The sequence below is a fragment of the Bos indicus x Bos taurus genome, unplaced genomic scaffold (genome assembly GCF_003369695.1).
Source record: "Bos indicus x Bos taurus breed Angus x Brahman F1 hybrid unplaced genomic scaffold, Bos_hybrid_MaternalHap_v2.0 tig00000331_arrow_arrow_obj, whole genome shotgun sequence".
Taxonomy (NCBI): Eukaryota; Metazoa; Chordata; class Mammalia; order Artiodactyla; family Bovidae; genus Bos; species Bos indicus x Bos taurus.
The window spans coordinates 47,191-70,456 of record NW_020867197.1 but is presented as its reverse complement, the minus strand read 5'-3'; the positions used below and the strand labels follow the sequence as shown (position 1 = coordinate 70,456).

General features: G+C 40.0%; 1 protein-coding gene across 1 annotated transcript in view; it reads right to left on the bottom strand.

The window, feature by feature from the left end:
- Nucleotides 1–3,345: 3,345 nt before the first annotated feature.
- LOC113888634 (ubiquitin thioesterase ZRANB1-like) overlaps nucleotides 3,346–23,266 on the bottom strand; it is a gene marked incomplete at its 3' end in the record, with an annotated part of 52,247 nt that continues 32,326 nt past the window's right edge. Inside the window, exon 4 of the mRNA XM_027535677.1 lies at nucleotides 3,346–3,533. Coding sequence (XP_027391478.1) covers nucleotides 3,346–3,533 — 188 coding nt within the window. The remainder of the gene's footprint in view (nucleotides 3,534–23,266) is intronic.

The window sequence follows — 23,266 nt, the reverse complement described above, 5'->3', positions numbered from 1 at the left end:
AAAAATAGTAAATATTTTCAGAATATAACTATTTCTCAAGTAACAGCATTAAAAATGGATCTCAAAAAGTAAAACTCAAAAATAGCTTTTTCAAAACTGTTAACCCTCAGCCCCTTTGCAAAATTCTGGGGAGATTTTGAACACTGAACACCTCAAAAGAAACCTTAGAGCTAGTGACTGACTGCTAAACCTCTCCTCCTGCCACCATCCTTAAGCACTTGCCCCTGAAGCCTGCCCCTTATCTCCTAGCCTCTTCAGCCTCATGACTCTCCATCAGCTCCTTAGCCTACTAGCTAATTAGGGCCCGTGAACTTGGGAAGGGTCCATGAACTAGAACAGGAAGTTCAATTAAATTTAAATCCTTCATTTTACCTGCCTACATTTAAAATGCATGTTCTTATACATCACAAATTTAATATTCTGACAACTACATATTTCAATGTAACTGATTTCCTTTGCAAACCTATTTTCTATTTTATATATTTAAAAACAACAGTTTGAAAAGCAGTCCGTTTATTCCACCAGACTACAAGCAGGGCTCATGGTTTAAAATCCAATTAAGTAAGCCCCCAGCCCCAGACACACATTCCCAAAATGTAACGCTCTCCTGTTCTCATCCCCAAAGGCCCTGGCTGGCTCCGTGCCCTGTCTGCAGACACAGCCCTCAGCCCAGACTCATGCTCCCCATCCCAGTCTCCCTACTGGCCCCTTCGATTCTGTCCTGTGGAGTACCCACACCACAGAGACGAAATTCCACCACCGTTCGTCCTCTCCACCTCCCCCACGGTGTGTGCCAGGGCTGGTCCATGTGTACCACAGAACACAGCGGAAATGATGGAGTATCACTTCCTACATTAGGCTACACAGAAAAGACACTGTGGTTTCCACCTCACTCACTCACTCTCTCTCTCCCTCTCTCTTCCTCACACTCTCTCGGCTCACTTGCTCAAGGAGAGACCAGCCAGCACATGACACGCAGCCCTACGGACAGGCCCAAAGGACAAGAATCTGAAGCCTCCTGCCAACACCACGTTGAGTGTACTTAGAACCACAGCCTCTAGCCCCAGTTGAGCCTCTTGACAACAGTAGCCCTGGCAATCTGGAACCTCAGAGGAGACCTTGAGCCAAAATCATTCAGCTAAGCTACTCCTGGATTCCTTACTCTCAGAACACTGTGATAACAAGTGTTTGTGTCGTAAGCTGCTAAGTTTTGAGGGGATTTGTTACCCAGCTGTAAATAAATACACTGAGGTTCTACTGTCTTCCACACTGTTAGTCCTCAGAATGCTCTTAGGAGGCTGATGGCTTACACCAGTCCCTCCAGAATCTTCTCAGAGACCTCTACCAGCCGAGGGGAACCTGCTGCTGCTGCTGCTTATTTGCTAAGTTGTGTCCAATTCTTTGCGACCCCATAGACTGTAGCCCACCAGGCTCCTCTGTCCATGGGATTCCTCAGGCAAGAATACTGGAGTGGGTTGCCATTCCCTTCTCCAGGGGATCTTCCCGACCCAGGGCTCAAATCCACGTTTCCTGCATTGGCAGGCGGACTCTTTACCAATGAGCCACCTGGGAAGCACACCACTAAAGACTGCATCTTGGTTCACAGCTGCCTGCTCCTTCTTGTCTCCAGCCACCACCAGCAACTATGACTCCACATGCCGTCCTGTCTGATACACAACTGGGTGTCACAACACAAGTGCAGCCAGACCTCACGACACTACAGAGACCACCTCGAACTGCCCCGTCCCACGCTGCAGAACACCAGTCTCTCCAATCACAGAGCCGCCTTCCAAACAGTCCCCTTCTCCCTTATCCTCTGTAGTGTGTCAGTCACTAAGTCGTGTCCGACCATTGCGACCCCACGGACTGTAGCCTGCCAGGCTCCTCTGTCCATGGGATTCTCCAGGCGAGAATACTGGAGTGGGTTGCCATTCCCTTCTCCAGGGAGTCTTCCCAACCTGGGGGTCGAACTCAGGTCTCCTGCATTAAAGGCAGATTCTTCACCATCTGAGCCGCCAGGGAAGCCCTGTCTTCAGTAAGCCTTCCCTGTGCTTTTAGCATGACTGTTTCTCAAGCCCTACCTTGCCCCTGGTTTAACTGGACTCTTAGCAAACTAAAAACAATGGCAAGCCATCTCAATCATGCTTCTACCTAACATTCATATTTCTTAACCACTCCTCCCACTTTATGCCTTGTGCATAAATGTTTCCAGATACTGGAGAGTTCAAATATGCAAACAAGCATACACAGAAGGAGTATACTGACCATAATGGATTTGAATCCACAACTAATCAAACACTGCACTTTTACCCTATTTCTTAAAAAAAAAAAAAAAATTACCTGGATGATACAGTCATATCCTAATTAATTCACTCCAACCTCTGTTACTTGTAGCATCTACCATGTTATCTAATCTAGAAACCCGGACACCACTGTGACCCCACCACCACTTCTCCCCACAGCCAGTCCATCCACTTAACTCTGCTGGCGTCTTCAGCATCTCTCTCAGACCAGCCACTGCCACGGCTGTCCCAGCGGATTTCTGCCAGCGTCACTACAGTGTCCTAACCAGGCTCGCCCCTAAGTCCAGCAGCCAACACGCTGATCTTCTCACTCCCCTGTCCCTCCACCTAACCCTTTTCAGAGCCTTTAACTGCCCTCAGAATCATCTTCCAGTTCTTGGCCAGAAGATCCTTCACACTGCATCCCCTACTTGTCTCTCTCACTTCCCATCCGCCATACAACCACGCTGAGCTACCCACCAGCTCCGAATTCACCCACAAAACACCACCACCCCTGCCTCTGAACAGCTTCCTCAATGCCGTTCTCATCTCCACCTATTTTGAAGCTAACTCATCCTACTCCTTCAGATCTCAGCTAAACATGACCTGTGCGGGTAAGAAGGTAAGGAAGGTACCACAAAAACACTTTCTCAAGTACTCCCCACAGCACCTGGCACTTACATCTATGAAACTGCACGCTATACAGAATCACTGTAACTGGAGATTCACTGAAGCAGGAGCCAATGTCTTCACCATTGCACCCCTTTATGCCCAGTGCCTTCAACATGGTGGGTACTTGGTAAATATTTGTTAGCTGAATGAATGACTAATGCATTTCGGTTTTTAAAAATCAAACATATGACTCAATCATTGTGGCAAAATGTCCTATTTTAAAAAACACATATCCCTTCTGTTGAAGTGTCTTAATTTTAATGTCATTTTTAAAAGAGGACTGATCAAATCTAAAACATTTAAGAACTGAGAAATATTAAAACATCAAAAATGAAAACTAAAGAACACATTTCCTTCATATAAAGAATATTTAATCAGAATGCCACATCACCTCTGTAAGCAATATTGCTAGCATATCCTGCCTCTGAAACGGATAAGCCAGATGTACCAGAGTATAGCCAACATCGAAAGCAGAAGGGCGATTCAGCAAGCGAACTTCATCTGCAGTGAGCTGGCGGGCAATGTCCCCTCCCGACGATTTGTAAGCTTCAATAGCAGCTAAATCACCTTCTACAACACCTAAAACAAGCATCAGGACAGAAAATAAGTTTAATTCTATTTTTCTTCAAAAAGCACAAACCTGTAGCAGTCACTCAAAACTCTGATTCTCTGTGCTCCTGGATCCCAGGGCATCATTCAAATGTCCTAGAGAATACAAAGGAAATGACAGTGTATTCCTTTCCCTTTCATTTCCTTCCAGAACTAGAACTGCCTAGCTGGGCACTTACCATCCCATTAGTGCTGGCTCCATGCTCTGGTAAAGTTTAGAGAAATTATTAGAATATATTAAGAGGATCAAAGATCAACCATCTAGTGTGAAGACATTAAAGCCCCTGTTTTCTGGTCCTGGTTCTGCAGAAACCAAGGAGACAAGGATGTGCTTGCTGCTGCTGTTGGGCAAGTTCTGCCCTTTATTCTGACCCCCTCCCCTTTTTATGGCTGTGCTGAGTGGCTTTGCAGGACCTTAGTTCCCCTCCAGGGATCAAACCCTGGTCCATGGCAGTAAAAGCACCAAATCCTAACCACTGGACTACTAGGGGTATCCCTATGCTGCATTTTTAAAGTTGAATCAAAGTAAATGCTGAGCCTTCCTTCACATTGCTGTTAACTGGGAGACAATTAAGAGCAGTTAAAAAAATGTTAATGTAAGTAAAAGTTAGCAATACTTTGATTTCAGAATTTCTCACAGTCAAGTCTTCCTTATACCCATTAAGAATTATTAAATTATTAATACAGTAAAACTTGAGCTAGATAATTTTGAATAGAAATATGCTAAAACAAAATGCGATAAACCAGTTGGGGGTAGAGGTACAAAACAAGTTTCCAATTTCCCAAATCCATAAAGAACTTTCTGTTGCCATTAAACTATGTATTATTCTTAACACAAATTAATGTCAGGTAATACAGAAATCTTATTTAGTAAGTACAGTATATCTATGAGTAATAAGCAAATAACCTTGGCAAAAAAATGAAGGTGCAGGTTAGCTTCACATTTACCACAAATAGTGGTACACACATACACACACCCCAAGACTGCAGGACTAAATAACTGTTCCTAAATTACTTCAAGAAAAATTTGTTACATAAAATGCTACTACTAGCTAAAAATATTCTTAGTATACTTGCATTTTAAACTGCTATCTTGAATTAGGAATTAGATAAATAAGACTGTTCCTTAAAGTGTAATAGACTGGTTCAATGCAACAATCTCCCCCATTATTAAAAATAACAAAGCTTTTAAAATGATAATTCCCACATTCACTGAATGCCCATGACACACAGAGCAATATGCCAGGCAATGTGAGAAATGTAAAAGCATGATTCCTATACTCAAAACAGCCCTTCAGCATAGTTGTGAGTCATAAAAAGCAGCTTCAAAGTTTTCCAACTCTGGGATCAAAGATCCGTTCTGCAAAAATAAATCCTCTGCCCAGAAAGATGACCCCGAACCCCTGAAACACAACATTTTTCAGGTTAAGAACCCATGGTTTCAAATGATAACACCTTCCTAGGTAAATTTTTATTCACAGCAATACAGGTTATACATTCCTCAACATAAACACCTAAGGACAGCTGTAGCCCCCACTCCAATACATAAAGGGACTTCAACAAACCTTATGAGGCACAGCGCCTTGGAGACGTCATCAGGGCTGAAAGGTAATATAGCTGGCATGAGATAAAAGGAGGTGGACTTCTCAAAAGACCAAGCCTGGAGGTCAGACACAGAAATCTAAAATATACCTGTTTTTAATGAACAGGTGAGAATAATCTAGTAGTGTTCATAACATTTTGAATAATTTAATGCTTTTTTTTTAAAACTAAACATGCCCTGTTCCATTCTTTTTCAGGTATACACTACTTCCTTACGAAGGCAACAACTTTTCACTTCGCCTCTAGCAAAACTGTTCACTACTCCTAGGTGCCGTATCGCTGTACCTTTCACAGTTTTTTGCTTCAACCTAAAATTATATGCATCTATAAAATTTTGTGTGATATAAAAAATGTTCTAAGCACTTTCAGAAGCAACAAAGGGACCAAAAGTTCTGATCAATTTACCTGAAAAAAGAGAAATACCTACACAGTACATGTATATGCATGAGAGACTGTGTGTGTATACATATGCACACATATTTTTTTGTTTCCCAAAGATGAGGTAATCTAAAAGTAAATGCCAACCAACTATGCTTTTTGGTTGGAGAAGAGATCTTCTAAACTGCTGTCTTCGCTATTTTAATCATCACACAGCTGATGTCTGGAAGGATCTCACCTCAGAAATACATGCTCAAGAATTCATTTCCTCTCTAATGTTTCTGAAGGATTTCTGTAACTAGAAACTAATTAGCCAGTCATAGGTGGGGAGGAGTACAGACCAAACACCACAGCAAACTCAGCAGCTGTGCTTTGGAATTGTGACTTACAGTCTGCCTTCAAACTTAGTGTATTTTACCAAAAACAGGACTTCAAATGATGAACTGCATGGTATGTGAATTACATCTCAATTAAAGCGGACATATGTACATAGAAACTGATTTCTATTTGGCCTAATCCAAGATCTCAAAAACAATTACTTCCCCTGACCACAAGCTCCGCATTAAACTGCAAATGGGAAATGCTGCTGCCCTTAGCCTGGAATATACACAGGAGGGCAGAAAAATGAAGGTCAACAGAGATCTTGTTCTCTATTCTTCACAGCATAAAATAAATCTCCAAACCTTCCAGAACACGAAAAACACAAATTCAACTACAGATTCAACTACAAAATAACATTTAGAAGAAAAATACTTCATTCTCTAATATTTTAGGAATACATAATTCCATTCTTTTCATTAACCACAATTAAGAGCTCATAGTTTCAGTTACTGGTGGGTGAATTCTGGGCTACAAAAGATCAGTAAATTTATTACAAATCAAATTTCACGAGAATGTCAATGAACTGCCCAAATGTTTGTTGTATATCACTTACACACTGCTCAAGAGGAGCTAGTGATTACAGTTTCTTCATAGATGGGTTTTCATTGTAAACATGGTGTCTAAAGGATCTGGCCTATACTGAGATAATTTAAGTTTTAGCTACACATGTTTTCTTAAGGAGAAAAAAGCATCAGATTATATGCAAAGCAACTAAGAAAAATGTCTTTGAGTCCTTCACATAACATTTTTACCACCTTTTAACATTAGGGGATAAAAGGAAAGCAGGAAGAAAGTAAAAGAAGTGGTAAGTAGGAAAATACAGTAAATAAATCTAAGTGGTAAACCTCACTTAATGCAACAAAGACCATGAAAAAATTGGAAAGTTCCAGCAGAATAGAAATAGGTAACGTATACAAGCTTTCTAGTTACTGACATCTCAGAATAACTCCAACAGTCAACGGAAGCTTCTCTGTAATATGTTGGTCTGAAAATTTAACATATATTACACGCTCTGTCCCCTCCTACTCCAAGTGAAAGTCAAAGCCTTAGTCACTCAGTCGTGTCTGACTCTGCGACATCATGGACTGTAGCCCACCAGGCTTCTCTCTCCATAAAATTCTCCAGGCAAGAATACTGGAGTGGGTAGTCATTCCCTCCTCCAGGAGATCTTTCCAACCCAGGGACTGAACCCAGGTCTCCTGCACTGCAAGCAGATTCTTTACCTTCTGAGCCACCAGGGAAGCCCATGTTATGAAAACCAATTAAAAAGACAAGCCGAAGGCACTCTGAGAAGATAAGCTTTATAAAACTAACAGGCCATATCATTACGCATTCAAAATTGACTGAAACACACAACTAGCTAAGTGGTGGTACATAGTTACTGATAAAGCTAAAATACTTTTAAAAAACATTAGGGACCTTAGAATAAGTGAAGTGAAAAAGAAGAAGAAGAAAAAAAAAACTCATACTGTTCCGTAAGGTGGGCCAGGAGTAGAATTTAACATATTCTGAAGTCACAGGTCACAACTCACAGAGGACTTCACAGCTACTATGGAACTCCGTTGGTTAGAATATGGAGCTGGCTCATAGATATTTAGAAAAACAGACTTATTTTTTCCCCCATATATGGCACAGTTTTCAAAGTTTTGCCTTGTTTCTTTTGACATAAAATCATAATGGTAACTAACTTTGAAAAGAATGCCAAATGGTAAAAAAAAAGCCAGGACTTACCTGAGCCCACATGGCCAGCTCAACACTACCCTGGAGTTCTATGGTAGCTGTGACATCACAGCATGCTTTATGCTGTGGGGTCAGGGTGGACTTGGAGTCAGCTGGCACCAATTTCAGGAGCCCTTAAAGAGAAAAGTTAGTTTTAAGTGGTAATGTTCAGAATGCCCTTACTCTGGTCAGTAGAAAGATGCAGATGTCGGTGGCTACAATGTCTGGACAGTTTTCCTCTACTCGGAGCCTAATTCCCTTAACTGTCTTCGCATACTAAAAAGGAAACTTGATCACCCAGTTCTTCAGACTCCTAACCATTTGGCTACAGTTCAAAGATGAACTTAAGACAGACACAGCCATCGCTCTCAGTAACTCAAATAGAAGCTGTTTTTTAAATAAAATGACCTCAATATTTTTAGGTGTATCTTAAGTACATGCAAGCTCATGGCAATCCCAAAAACAGTTTGAGGAGACCAAACAAATCACCTTCTAAGATGCATTTTTCACATAATAATCAATGGCAACAAGTCAAAATCTATCGTTTCTATTTATAGAATAGTGCAAATAAACAATACCTTTTCAAAAACCAAGATGTGAAAATTATATATTGGAAACAATTCTTAATTAAGTCTACACTTTATCAAGATGAGCTTCTATTCAATTCATTCAATAAACTTACTTCATTATGAAAAGATCCTCTCTATTTATTTCTGTCTGCGTCGTGTGGCCTGTGGGCTCCATTTCCCAACCAAGGACTGAACCCAGGCCACAGCAGTGAAGGCTGAGAATCCTAACCACTAACCAGGGAACTCCCAGAAACATCCTCTTTAGAAAAATGAATTCAAATGATAGGGAAGTCAAAATAAGAATCTAAGGAACACCTTTAAATGTTCTATTATTAATCGCGTCAAGTGGTGATAAATGCAGTTTACACTTCCGAGCTCTTACCCTCTTACATCTCTGATGACTGTTAACTGCCATGGAAATATAAATCGCCACAGTCACCAAAAAAATCACCTGAACTGACAGACACCTACATAAGAAAGAAGATCTTGCCATGCAAGAAGAATTGCTGCTAAAAGCACAATGGAAGGGTAGAAAGGAACATGTCACAAAGTTATTTTGGGAAGGCGATCAGAGATGAGGACCAACTTTAATGGGTTAAAGATGAATGTGAGTTCAAATTAGAATGGTTACTTAAATGTTGTCAAAAGTCAACTGAAGGGATATTAAAGTTTTCAAGAAAAAATTTCATCTGCTCTACTGTCAAGCTATCCTGGACAAATTTAAAACTAATCATTAGATGTTTAAAGTTATACCATTTTAGATCAGCCTTCTAAGAGGAACTGAATTAGACTAAGTCTGCTGCTGCTGCTGCTGCCAAGTCGCTTCAGTCGTGTCCGACCCCACAGACGGCAGCCCACCAGGCTCCCCCGTCCCTGGGATTCTCCAGGCAAGAACACTGGAGTGGGCTGCCATTTCCTTCTCCAATGCATGAAAGTGAAGAGACTTAAGTCTAGCTACTCTCTTTTACAAGTGAGAAAATTAGAGGGTACATAAGCATTTTAAAAGGGGCAGACAGATAAAAAGAAAACCTCTCACGGCATAACTTTATACTTTTTAGATTATGTCCACATAACTCTTCTTCTAGCCAAAATATTCATAGAATTAAGAGAATCATCAGATTGGAAAAGATATTAGTTCATTCTGATAAGGTCCTCAGAAAGAAGCACAAAACAAGGAAGTTGCTATCATTTGCTACTGCAAGAGAAGGTTCCACAGCTTCAGTAAACACTCAGGGCCCCACAACAATCCACAGAAAAATCCACATAAAACTGAGCGGTACATTTTCCCCCAAAGTTTCAAGCCCGTATGTCCAACAACTCATTAGACATCTTCACTATAGTATGCCTAAAACAGAACTTCGTGTCTTCGATGTCTCGGAAAAATGATACCGATAGCCAACCCAACTGTCCAAGCCAAAAACCCGAGTATCTTTCTTAATTCTCACCTCAACTCCAATATCAATTCTTTCCAGTTTTATCCATCCTACCTTTGTAAAGTCTCTCTCAAATATATCCCCCTTATTCCATCCACCACTGTCTCGACCTCAGGTCGAGGCTGCACCCTTTCTTATCTGTACTGCCTTAATTTCCTTCTATATGATCTGCCTGCTCCAGTGCTGCCCCTCCCAATCTAGTCTCTAGACACTGACTGGACTGAGCTTCCCGACCACACATGAGATGAAGGCAGCTCCTTCCAAATGTCTACCACTGCCCTTACACTAGGAGCTAAAGTCTTTAACCAGACTAAAGGCCTTGAAAGGTCCAGCATTACCCCGCAGCCCTCTCTCTCACGGCTCCCATTCTACACTCCAACCTGCAGACTAGAACTGAATGCATGGGCCGTGCTCTCTAGCCTCTGGGGTCTCAACGAAAGCAATTCCCTCTGACAGAAACACTCTTTCCCCTCTTCTAAGGTTCTGGCTTAGACGTCATCTCTTCCTGAAAGTCCTCTCCAAATCTCCCAATGAGATTAGGGTACACACTGCTCTAGCCTCCTCTGTTTCCTCTCCTGAAATTATCACACTGCACTGACCAGACCACAAACTTACTGAGAGCCCTGACTTCTGAGTGCTTGGGAGTACACTCAATGATCGTCTGAATGTGTACGTGAATGGACAAAGAAAAGGTGAAAATTAAGACAAGTCTGAAAAGCAATGGGAGGGTGGAACAGGTTGGACATTTGCCTTTGAGATTTTAAGATACCTAATAAAGCCATAATTGTTTAAGCAGAAGTGCAATACTGATATTAAAAACAAAAATCAAAATAAAGAGCCTCAAAACAAATGAAGCAGAACTATTTTATGTAAGATAGAACCACCCAAATCAAAGGAGAATTTAATAAGTCAAAATGGAAATTACTTGGAAAAAACATTTTAATCCTCAGTTTAAAAAAAAAAAGATGGTGAAAGACAAAATGCTGTACCTCCCCCCACAAAAAAAAGGTAAAGAAAATGTTCAACAAACATAGTACATATCTGTAATATAAACATTATTTATATTCACAAAGACTTCATACAACTTCATAAAATCACAAAAGAAAAATAGACAAAAGACATAAATCAATTCACAGAAAATAATACAAATGACTAAATGAGATAGCTCGCTCCTTCTAATAACAAACATCAGCAAAGGTACAGCTATACAAGCAGTCTCTTACAGTGATGAGAATATAACCAGTCCAGTCCTTCCAGGAAGCAATTTACTATTACTAATATGCATAAAATACCTTTGACACATTTATATCATTTGATCCTATTATCCCATTTCTGGGAACCTAAGAAAAGCATCAGAAATGCTGACAATTTTATTCCTCAAAACATTATGAGAATAAAAAAATTTCCAAATAAATCAAAGGCCAGTAGTAAGAGCTAGGTTAACAAAGTACGGCAACTCAAAGTCATAGCATACATTTTTTTAAAGATGAAAATATTTTAATTACTTCAAAACGTAAACTTCAACAACAAAAGAATGTATTTAATTTGCATAAAAATATTAAAAACTGACTACTCAAGATGCGCAAAATACACACACGAAAGATTTCTTCTATACAGAGACAGCATAAACTGTATTTTCTTCATAACATCTCTCCCCTCTGACATATTCTACAATGAGAATGCTCTGCTTTTATTATTTAAAAATGAATTAAACTCATAAAGGAAGTCAGTATATAATGTCAAGATTGATAAAACAAGAAAATACCGCTATGTCCATCAACAAATGAATAGACAAAGTGAGGCATATAAATGAAATGGAATTATTCCAACTTAAAAAAAAGGAAGGAAATTCTGACACATGTTACAACATGGATAAATCTTGAAGACATTACACTAAATGAAATAAGCCAGTCACAAATGGACAAACAGCATAAGACTCCACTTCTAGGAGGCACCCAGGGTCGTCAAATTCACAGCGACAGCAGAGTGGCAGCTGCCAGGAGCAGGGAAAGAGGGAGTGGGGACTTACTGTATACAGAGTTGCAGTTCTGCAAGGTGGAGCAAGTTCTGGACACAGATAATGGTTATTTATGTTACAGAATAATGTAAATGTACCAAAGCCATTGAACCGTACACTTAGAAACAGTTAAGATGGCAAATTTTGTCATGTATATTCATCACAATTCAATTTTTTTAAAGGAAAAAAATGACAAAAGGACAATATTCAGAGATGTAGAGGTCTTGCTTCAAAATCACCTGTGCAGTGTTCCTCCCTCCTCCTTCAAAGACAAATGTTTATATTCACCTGATCACATCCAACTGAGGCTCATTCTGTAAAACAAATAGTCTGGCCTCTGAAATGGTAATGACATGAGTAAACAAAAATAAAACCACCTGAGACACTGTTTAGATTACAGGAGATAAAACAACTAAATAACCTTGACTGAATGGAGCTGGAACAGAAGTTATTAGTGAAACTAAGAGTGAAGATGAAATGGACTTCATATGTTAGAGTTTCTGGATAATTACACTGTGTGAATATACAGGAGAAATGTGTTCTTAAAACATACAATGCTGAAATATTTAGGGGTAAATGTCATGACATCTGGAGCTAACTCTCAAGTTGTTCAGGAAAAATTATTACAGAGAGACGGAGACAAAAAAAAAAAAAAGAAAGCTCAAAATGTGGCAAAGTAGTAACAACTGGAAAACCTATTTCAAAAGCATTTGGTGTTCAATGTATTATATTTGTAACTTATCTATTGGTTTTGAAATTTCTCAGAATGAAAGGCTGATGGGGGAAAGTTATCTCCACAAAGAACTGAAGGTGGAGAAAAGAAAAGGAAACTTATTTTTTTATAAATTCCTTCTATAACTGCTTGATTTTTATAACCGTGTGCATAGTTTATTAAATGTTTAAAGACATTTTATGGTAAACAGTAAAGTTCCCTGGAGTCTAAATATATCTTTTCATACTTAATATTTAAATGCTACTTTTGGATTTCATAATTCAATGTGTTCATTTAATATAATGTTTTTAAAGAAAGCAAGCCTTCACTAAATCAGTGAGGCATATTCGAATGTCAGTACCATACAACCAAGAATCATTAGACATATCCCTTTCTCAGCATTAGGAGACATATTATTAGTTGGCAGCCCTGTGTAATCAATCATTTCTAAAAGCCAGGAACTATGTCTCAGGGACTAAAGGCAACCAGAAGAATCCTGCCAGGGCTCTATTTCTGCCATTGTCATCCATCTGCCTTGACACACTCATTCCTGGAAGCTTCTTTCTTATCCCAGGTGTCAGGAAGCACTATGAAAAGCCTTACTGAACTGGCCAGGGGAAACACTTAAAATGAGTGTGTATTACCTCCAGACTACAATCTTACATTTTGGAGAATTACCAAGATTCACTTAAAAACCATGACTTAAATGTGATTTTAAAACAAGAGTTCCAAAAGCACAAGAGGAAATCCTTTGAAACTTGAAGAAAAACAAGACAGACTAGCTGAAGATAATACTGCTTTCACAGTGCCAAAAAGAATTCCATTACCTGTAATATCAACTACCTAGGGCAGGAAGGAGATCCACTACCAAAAATGTGTATGAAGTGAAGACACCAGCGTCCTTACAGCTGCACGCACATCTCACACGAAGAGTACCACACAGAGTTAACCAAGGACACACAAGGCACTGCCAGCGTCGCAGCAGCCTGCTTTCCTTTTGCTTTCCTTTTAAGGACGCAGTGCCCAAGATCTGCTGCAGGAGTCTGCATATATGCTGGATTCTATTAAAAGCTTTTAATGGAATATTGCAACTCAAACCATTTTTTTTTAATGTTTTTAAAAGGTGTGATGGTTTTGAATGTCAAAGACTAAGAAGACCTTTTTTGCAGGCTCCACATTCATTCAAACGTAAAGCAATGTATTAAGGAAAAAGGGACACTAAATAAGAGCATCTTTCAGGAGGACAGCTTGGTATCAATATAAAACCAACAAGCAAATAAAATGGTCCAGCAGTTACAGAATAACCATAGCTTAAAACTAAGCAATTCCACAAGGCAGGAAAAATTCTAAAGACGGAAACAGCTGCAGTTTATCAGGTATAAGCAAACATAGCAAAGCAAACAGAACAAATACTTCATACTAAAAATCAAGCTCAAATAATGTGCCCTAGCTATGGACTGCTGAGAAATACTAGCAAGTGATAAGATTACCTTAGGATACGGCAATAAACTTCACTTAGGCATACTTACTTAGCTGACTCGAAAAAGACTGAAAACATTAATATTCATTGGCATCAAACATCGTTCAAAAGTCCCAGTAACAGCATTTCTTTCAACCAAATCAAGAAGGAAAAAAAAAAAAACCACCACCACACTGTGAATAAGAAATATATGGTCTTCATCTACTATTCCTGGCATATAACTCCTAAAAGCCGTGTAATTTCCTATTAAGAGCCATAAAGGCATCTTTTGTTACAGTACTTAGTTTTGTTCTCAGTTCCTAAATAGTTCCAGAATGATAAAGATGAAATAAATAGGAGTCTTTTGTTACTTATATAGCAAGCCCTTTCAAACACCTCTGAGCTTATGTTAATAAGGTGACTTTTAGGAAAGCCTCTAAAGATGGAGGCTGGTTGCCAGGGGAACCAACCCAGAGATTCGAAGGTTGGAATGTTCAGCCCCACCCCACTACCACTTCCTTGGGGGGAGATGGGCTAAAGGTTGGAACAATCACCAGTGTCCAATGATTTAATCCATCGTGCCTCCATAAAAATCCCCAGTGCTGGGTTTGGAGAGCTTTCTAGGCTGATGAACCTGTGAAGGTGCCGCGAGAATCCCTTCCCATTCCGTGCCACATGCATCTCCTCCACCTGGCTATTCCTGAATCATGTATTTTTAATAGTAAACCAGCAACCTAGTAAGTAAACTATTTTCCTAAATTCTGTAAGCCATTCTGACAAATTGAACCCAAGGAGGGGACTGTCAGAACCTAGGATTTATAGTCTACAGTCAGAAACACAGGTGGCAAGCTGGATTAGTACTGGCATCTGAAGGGGACAGGAAAGAAGAGAGACAATCTAGTGGGACTGAGCCCTTAAACTGTGGGATCTGAGGCTATTTCCAGGTAGACATCCACAAGAAAAAGAAATGCCAAAAAGCAAAATGGCTGTCTGAGGAGGCCTTACAAATAGCTGAGCAAAGAAGAGAAGCTAAAGGCAAAGGACAAAAGGAAAGATATACCCATCTGAATGCAGAGTTCCAAATAATAGCAAAGAGGTAAGAAAGCCCATCTCAGTGAACAATGCGAAGAAATAGAGGAAAACAATAGACTGGCAAAGACTAGAGATCTCTTCAAGAAAATTAGAGATACCAAGGGAATATTTCATGCAAAGATGGGCACAATAAAGGTCAGAGCTGGTATGGATCTAACAGAAGCAGAAGACATTAAGAGGTGGCAAGAATACACAGAAGAACTATACAAAAAAGATTGTCACGACCCAGACAATCACAATGGTGTGATCATTCACCTAGAGCCAGACATCCAAGAATGCGAAGTCAAGTGGGTCTTAGGAAGCATCACTATGAACAAAGCTAGTGGAGGTGATGGAATTCCAGTTGAGCTATTTCAAATCCTGAAAGATGATGCTGTGAAAGTGCTGCACTCAATATGCCAGCAAATATGGAAAACTCAGCAATGCCCACAGGACTCGAAAGATCAGTTTTCATTCCAATCCCAAAGAAAGGCAATGCCAAAGAACGCTCAAACTACCGCACAACTGCACTCATTCCGCATACTAGCAAAGTAATGCTCCAAATTCCCCAAGACAGGCTTCAACAGTACATGAACCAAGAACTTCCAGATGTTCAAGCTGGATTTAGAAAAGGCACAGGAGCCAGAGATCAAATTGCTAACATCTGTTGGATCATAGAAAAAGCAAGACAGTTCCAGAAAAACATCTACTTCTGCTTTATTGACTACACCAAAGACTTTGAGTGGATCACAACAAACTGTGGCAAACTGTATGCAGGTCAAGAAGCAACAGTTAGAACCAGATGTGGAACAATGGACTGGCTTGGGAAATCTGCCCCTGCCTCCTCCACCATCACAGAACACACACAACACACACACACCACATACACATCCAGTAGCCATTAATGCTACAAATGTAAGGGTACAGATGAATTTTTTCTTACAAACACACCTATATGCTACCTTTGTCTAGAAAAGGATAACAACGTAGTGATATCACATCTGGCGAGTCAGTAAGCCTCTTTGTGCCTCAACTTCTCCCATTATATAACAAAATAATGACTCTCGTTTTGACACTGAACTAGTGAAGATTAATTTTTCCTGAAACTGTCAAATTAAGATGCTCTGTAATTTTTTAAAATGTCATTTGTATTAATTTCCTATTGCTGCTTCTAACAAATTACTACAAATCTAGTGACTTAGGGCTTCCTTGGTGGCTCAGCTGGTAAAGAATCCGCATGCAATGCAGGAGACCTAGGTTCAATCCCTGGGTTTGGGAAGATCCCCTGGAGAAGGGAAAGGCTACCCACTCCAATATTCTGGCCTGGAGGACTCCATGGACTATCCATGCAGTCACAAAGAGTCAGACACAACTGAGGGAATTTCACTAGTGACTTAATACAAATTTTTTATCTTAAAATTTAGGCGAGGTCAGAAGTTCCATAGGGGTCTCACTGGGCTAAAATCGGGGTGCACTCCACAGGGAGAGTCTGGGGTAGCTGTGCCTTCTCCATCTTCTAGAGCTGCCAGCATTCCTGAGCCAAGAGCCCTGCACCACTTGGAACCTCTGCTGCTCCACTGCCTCAGCTCATTCTCCTATCTCTATCCTTCACTGATTAAGGACCCACATTACACTGGGCTTGCCAGGATCATCTGGGATAATCTCTCCATCTCAAGGCCCTTGAATTACATATTTTGCCAAGTAAAGCAGCGTATTCATAGGTTCTGGGGACTAGGATTTAGGCCTTTTGCGGGGCTGGAGGATATTGTTCTGCCTGCCAACTTTTTAGATCAGTCATGTACATCAGAGAAAACCCAAAGAGCTGGTGATAAGTGCCTACAAGTCAGTCAAGTATCAGGCAAGCAAAAAATACAAATCTGGACACTAACTCATCACTAATACTGTATTTTTCCAAGATACCTAATGTTCTGTGTTTTCAGACAATTCAATAAAATACCTCAGCAGAGTAAATTACTAATTTTTAAGGCTAAAGGAGTACTTACTGAACTAGAAAACATACATTTCTGGTTTTTTTTGTTTACAATAACTTATACGCCCTGAATTACCTCTAAAGTTACAAAGTCACAGTCACTAAGACATATGAATAAATGCATAAAATCACTGTCTGTTATGTCAAGAATTTCCTTTTCTGTTTTGTTTTGATGTTGTAATTTTCTTAGTATAAATCACCTTTACTATCATTCCAGTGCACAACACTACCATCCCTCAAAAACTAATACATGACTTTTTCTTCCATTGAAGTTAATTTTGTTTGGGTTATTGTGCAACACTCCTTTCATGTGACCAGACACTGTATCTCAAAATTCGGAATTGAAAAAGTCATTATAGAAAATTACACACTGCAACGGGTATTTCTGGATGCAACACTGTGATTTATAGGGAAAAAAATCTTCAGATGACCACATACATACATACATACATACATATATGCAAAATTCAGACTTAAATTGAAGAAATTAGGGAAAATCACTAGACCATTAGGTATGACCTAAATCAAATCCGTTACGATTATACAGTGGAAGTGACAAATAGATTCAAGGGATTAGATCTGATAGAGGGCCTGAAGAACTATGAACAGAGGTTTGTGATACTGTAAATGAGGCAGGGACCAAGACCATTTCCAAGAAAAAGAAATGCAAAATGGCAAAACGGCTGTCTGAGGAGGCCTTACAAATAGCTGGGAAGAGAAGAGAAGCTAAAGGCAAAGGATAATGGGGAAAATATACCCATCTGAATGCAGAGTTCCAAAGAACAGCAAAGAGATAAGAAAGTCTTCCTAACTGATCAATGCAAAGAAAGAGAGGAAAACAACAGAATGGGAAAGACTAGAGATCTCTTCAAGAAAATTAGAGATACCAAGGAACATTTCATGCAAAGATGGGCATAATAAAGGACAGAGCTGGTATGGACCTAACAGAAGTAGAAGATACTAAGAAGAGGTGGCAAGAATACACAGAAGAACTATACAAAAAAGACTGTCACGACCCAGACAATCACAATGGTGTGATCATTCACCTAGAGCCAGACATCCAAGAATGCTAAGTCAAGTGGGCCTTAGGAAGCATCACTATGAACAAAGCTAGTGGAGGTGATGGAATTCCAGTTGAGCTATTTCAAATCCTGAAAGATGATGCTGTGAAAGTGCTACACTCAATATGCCAGCCAATCTGGAAAACTCAACAGTGGCCACAGGACTGGAAAAGGTCAGTTTTCATTCCAATCCCAAAGAAAGGCAATGCCAAATAATGTTCAAACTACTGCACAAATGCACTCATCTCACACGTTAGCAAAGTAATGCTCAAAATTCTCCAAGCCAAGATTCAACAATACGTGAACCGTGAATTTCCAGATGTTCAAGTTGGATTTAGAAAAGGCATAGGAACCAGAGATCAAACTACCAACATTCACTGGATCACAGAAAAAGCAAGAGAGTTCCAGAAAAACATCTACTTCTGCTTTATTAACTACGCCATAGATTTAACTGTGTAGATCACAACAAAGTGGAAAATCCTTCAAGAGATGGGAATACCAGACCACCTGACCTGCTTTCTGAGCAAACTGTATGCAGGTCAAGAAGCAACAGTTAGAACCACACGTGGAACAATGGACTGGCTCCAAATTGGGCAAGGAGTATGTCAAAGCTGTCTACTGTCGCCCTGCTTATTTAACTTATATTCAGAGTACATCGTGCAAAATGTCCGGCTGGATGAAGCTGGAATCAAGATTGCCGGGAGAAGTATCAATAATCTCAGATATGCAGATGACACCACCTTTAGGGCAGAAAACGAAGAAGAACTAAAGAGCCTCTTGATGAAAGTGAAGAGGATATAGTGAAAAAGTTGGCTTAAAACTCAACATTCAAAAAATTAAGATCATGGCATCCGTTCCCAGCACTTCATGGCAAACAGATGGGGAAACAATGGAAACAATGAGAGACTTTATTTTTGGAGCTCCAAATCATGGCAGATGGTGACTGCAGCCATGAAATGAAAAGACACTTGCTCCTTGGGAGAAAAACTATGACAAAGCTAGACAGCATATCAAAAAGCAGAGACATTACTTTGCCAACAAAGGTCAAATTACTTTGCTAGTCAAAGCTATGGTTTTTCCAGTAGTTGTGTATGGATGTGACAGGTGGACCACAAAGAAAGCTGAGTGCCAAAGAATTGATGCTTTGAGCTGTGGTATTGGAGTAGGGACTCTTGAGAGTCCCTTGGACTGCAAGGAGATCCAACCAGTCAATCCTAAAGGAAATCATCCCTGAATATTCATTAGAAGGACTGATACTGAAGCTCCAATACTTTGGCCACCTGATGTGAAGAACTGACTCCTTGGAAAAGACCCTGATGCTGGGAAAGATTGAAGGCGGGAGGAGAAGGGGACAACAGAGAATGAAACAATTGGATGGTATCACCGACTCAATGGACACAAGTTTGATCAAGCTCCAGGAGCTGGTGAAGGACAGCAAATTCTGGCGTGCTGCAGTCCATGGGGTCGCAGAGCGTGGGCACAACTGGGCAACTGAATTGAAATATATATAAATATAAATATATGTGTGTATATATATATATATATATATATATATATTTGACCTTCATCCACTGTTCCTGGCTCACAACTTCCCCAAACCCTTAAACTTCCTGAGTGATAAAACCAGTGAGATAATATTTGGTCTCTTTTCCTCAGCTCCTGAAAACACATCAGGGTAGTTGACTTTCGGATCCCACCTCAAGGTAGGGGCTGGCTGCCAGGGGAACTAGCCATGTGATTAGAGGACTGTGACGTTCAGCTCTACCCACTACAGCACCCTGAGCTCCAGAGAGGGGAGAGGGAAGAGAAGTGGGAGACTCCCAGTGACCAATGATTTAATTAACCATGTCTATGTAATAAGGCCTCCGTAAAACCCCAAAAGGACAGTTTCGAGAGCCTCCAGACTGGTGACCACACAGAGATTTAAGGACAGAGGCACACTTGGAAAGAGCATCACGGAAGCTCCACGCCCCTTCCCCAAACCTTACTCTCTACACAGCTCTTCCATCTAGATGTTCATCTGTATCCTTTAATCATATCCTTTTATAATAAACCAGTGATCCAGTAAGTAAACTGCTTCTCTGAGTTATGTGAGGTTTTCTAACAAATTTATCAAACCCAAGGTGCGTGAGGATGGGAGTGTCATGGGAACCTCTGATTTATAGGCAGTCAGAAGTACAGGTTAACAACCTGGGCTTGGGGCTGGCTTCTGGCATCTGAAGTGGAGGGAGGTCTTCTGGGACTGACTCCTTCACCTACAGGATTTGATTCAACCCACAAGGTAGACAGTATCAGAAATGAGTTGAACTCTCAGGCACCCTGCTGGTGTTTTGAGAATTACCTGTTGAGACATGAGGAAGCGCCCCAATACAGACACATGTTGGAACTGAAACCCTTTACACAAGAGGAAGAAAACACCATTAACAAAACCTTAGTAATTCACTTCCTTGAGAAAAACCATCATACACATGATTTTTAATACCAGTACCAAAATAAATTGAAAAGACCATTTTAAAATGCAAAAAGCTTATACACTAATTATTGTTAAAATGAAAAAAGTGTTAATGAAAGCAATACATTCTGACATGTTTAACAACACACAAGTTTTAGACATTTCTACAGTCTACAGTTAATATCTGACACTCTGGAGTGGGCAGATGCATGTAACACTGTATATAGTAAGGGGGCCAAAATATAATCAGCATAAATACAGAATATAACTGCCACAAATATTACTTTTCAACAGAAGTTATGAGAAAGGGAAAAACATTCCATCAAATACAACAAAATGTTTGCAGACACTTTGTAAGAAAAAATTAAATCTAACATATCTCCTATGTTTTAAGAATCATCAATGTTTAGACACATCAGAATTTTGCTCAATAATAAGATTACAATCCTCGTGACTCCATTTCAACATGCTCCATGATAATGAGATTCTGGGTTAGCTCATAAGTCTGATTCTCAACAGGGGTACACCAGTACACACTGTAGGTCACCCCAAAGCTTGGGGGCAACAGAGGTGTTATTAATGCATATGTTATCTCTAATGCCATTGCCAAGCACAATTCTTTTCCTCCTATGCCTTCAACAGCACTCTTTCTCACTGTCCTCCAATATCAAATCCTTTCCATCTTCATTAGCAGGGTCACTAGACAAGTTAAATGTAAGAAATACGCAGCTGCCTAAGGCAAAATGCAAAACAGGAAGCAACACGTCCAATGGCAACTGAATAAAAACTTTTCAAGAAAAAAACTTTAAATATTCATCATGAAGATGGAGAAATTAAATGTGAAGAAATCTGATTTCAGACTTTTCCATATCCATAGACCACCTAGTGATAAACTGAGACCTCTTGTAAGAAGATCCAGGGGACCTACTCGCTCTGTCTTAACCTGACAAGAAGCCAAGTTGGCTGAGGGCAGTCTGTAAGGTGAGAAGTACAGAATGGTAGGGAGAAAGCCACGTGGAGAAATTTAAGAGAGAAGCAAAAAGGTTTGTCTCTGAAAGGTCTAGTTGTCCAGATCCCAGTTTCCACAAAAGTTTATTCACTGATTAACAAAAATGTCAATGTCTGTTATGTATCAGGCACTGTTTAAGGTACTAGGAAACAACTGTGAACTAAACAAACAAAATTCCTGGTCGTCATAAAGCTTAAGTTCTTGTATACTTATAGCTGATTCACAGTGTTGTACAGCAGAGACCAATAGAAGATTATAGAGCAATTATCCTCCAATTAAAAATAAATTTGCTAAAAAAGTTTTAAGTTTTACGAAAGACAAATGAGGTGATTTCTAATAAGTATACTAGGAGGTTAACAAGTGTTGTGAAGAAAATGAAAGTTGGGGGAAAAGTATACAGAACAGGACTGAAATTTCAGATGCAGCAGTCAGGGAGGCCTCCCAGAGAAGATAACATGTGAGAAAATACCTGCAGGAGGTACACTCGCTAATCCTGCAAATCTAGAGAAAGTAATCCAGGAAGAGGAAACAGTGCAAAGGGCTTGAGGCTTATTTGCAGATAAGAAAGGGTGCAAGAGTTGCTGGAATCAGAGAGAGAGAGAGAGAGAGAATGTGTTTAAAAATGGGGGAAGTAGGTGTGGGATAGAGAGCAGAAAGAGCCTAAAAATTGGCTTTTACTTTGAGCAACACAGGGCATCACTGGAGGAGTGAGTAGCTACTACTGAGTGGAGTAGCTCCTATTCCAAGAACAATTTGTAAACAAGGATACAAACAAAGAGAGGACCACAGCTTGGACCAGGGTGATGACAGGTGGCCAGATTCTGGATATATTTTGAAGACAGAGCCAGTGAGAACGAAATAGAAAAAGGAGAAAACCTAGGATGACCAAAGCTTTGGACACAGCAAATATAAATGAACTTGCTGGGTCCAAAGTCCTAAACCAACAAGGGAGAGAGAGAGAACAGATTTGAGAGGCTTGCTCAGATTTAGCCTGAGTTTGAAATAACTACATATTCAAGGGAAAATGCTGCAGAGGCAGCAGCTGGATATGAGAGTCTAGGGTTCAGGCATACAAGAAGTTATCGTACAGATTTAACCTGAGATTCTTATCTGACCCTGTGTCTTTTCAAGGGATCAACTTGGGGGTCCCTTGTTGTTCTTCTAAAGGGCACCTGATTCGGTAGAAGAGCAGCACTAAAATAACATGTTAGGTGGCGCTGTCTTAATTCCAGGGACACCATCATCTATCCAGGGGGAAAGGCAGACCATGATTAGAATCAACAGAGCTCCCAGAAAATAACCTGGCACTGAACCGCAGACATTCCAGAGACAGGCGCTATTTAAACCACACCTCTGCCACTACCATTCGGGCACCCATTCCCAGATGTCTTTTCTTCTGGCTTTGGCACTGCTGTCCCCAACGTCCCCTCACCACACAAGAGAATATGACTGAGGTGAAACTTACACCCAACAGTCACATAAAAGACACTTTCTTAATACTGTGGAAACTTCAGCTTTAGCTTTCTCAATACTGAACCTTCATTCCCATTTTAAAATGCTGGCCTGAGGTTGAGATTTTTTATTTCAATTTCAAATGGGAAAGTCTCATATTTTATACTTAGGATAAATTTTATGCATAGTATACACTTTATACTTAGTGTACATATTTTGGAGATGGTTTTTTTTAATATATATGCTGCCAAAGCGAGTACTAAGATGGCGTTATTAAATGTCTAAATCGGTAAGCCATAATATACTGTATCTAATGAAATCTGGAAAGCATAAGGCAGACAGAAAGGGAGAAGATTAATTTTCAATACATGTGGACTTCTGCTAACCCAACACAAGGT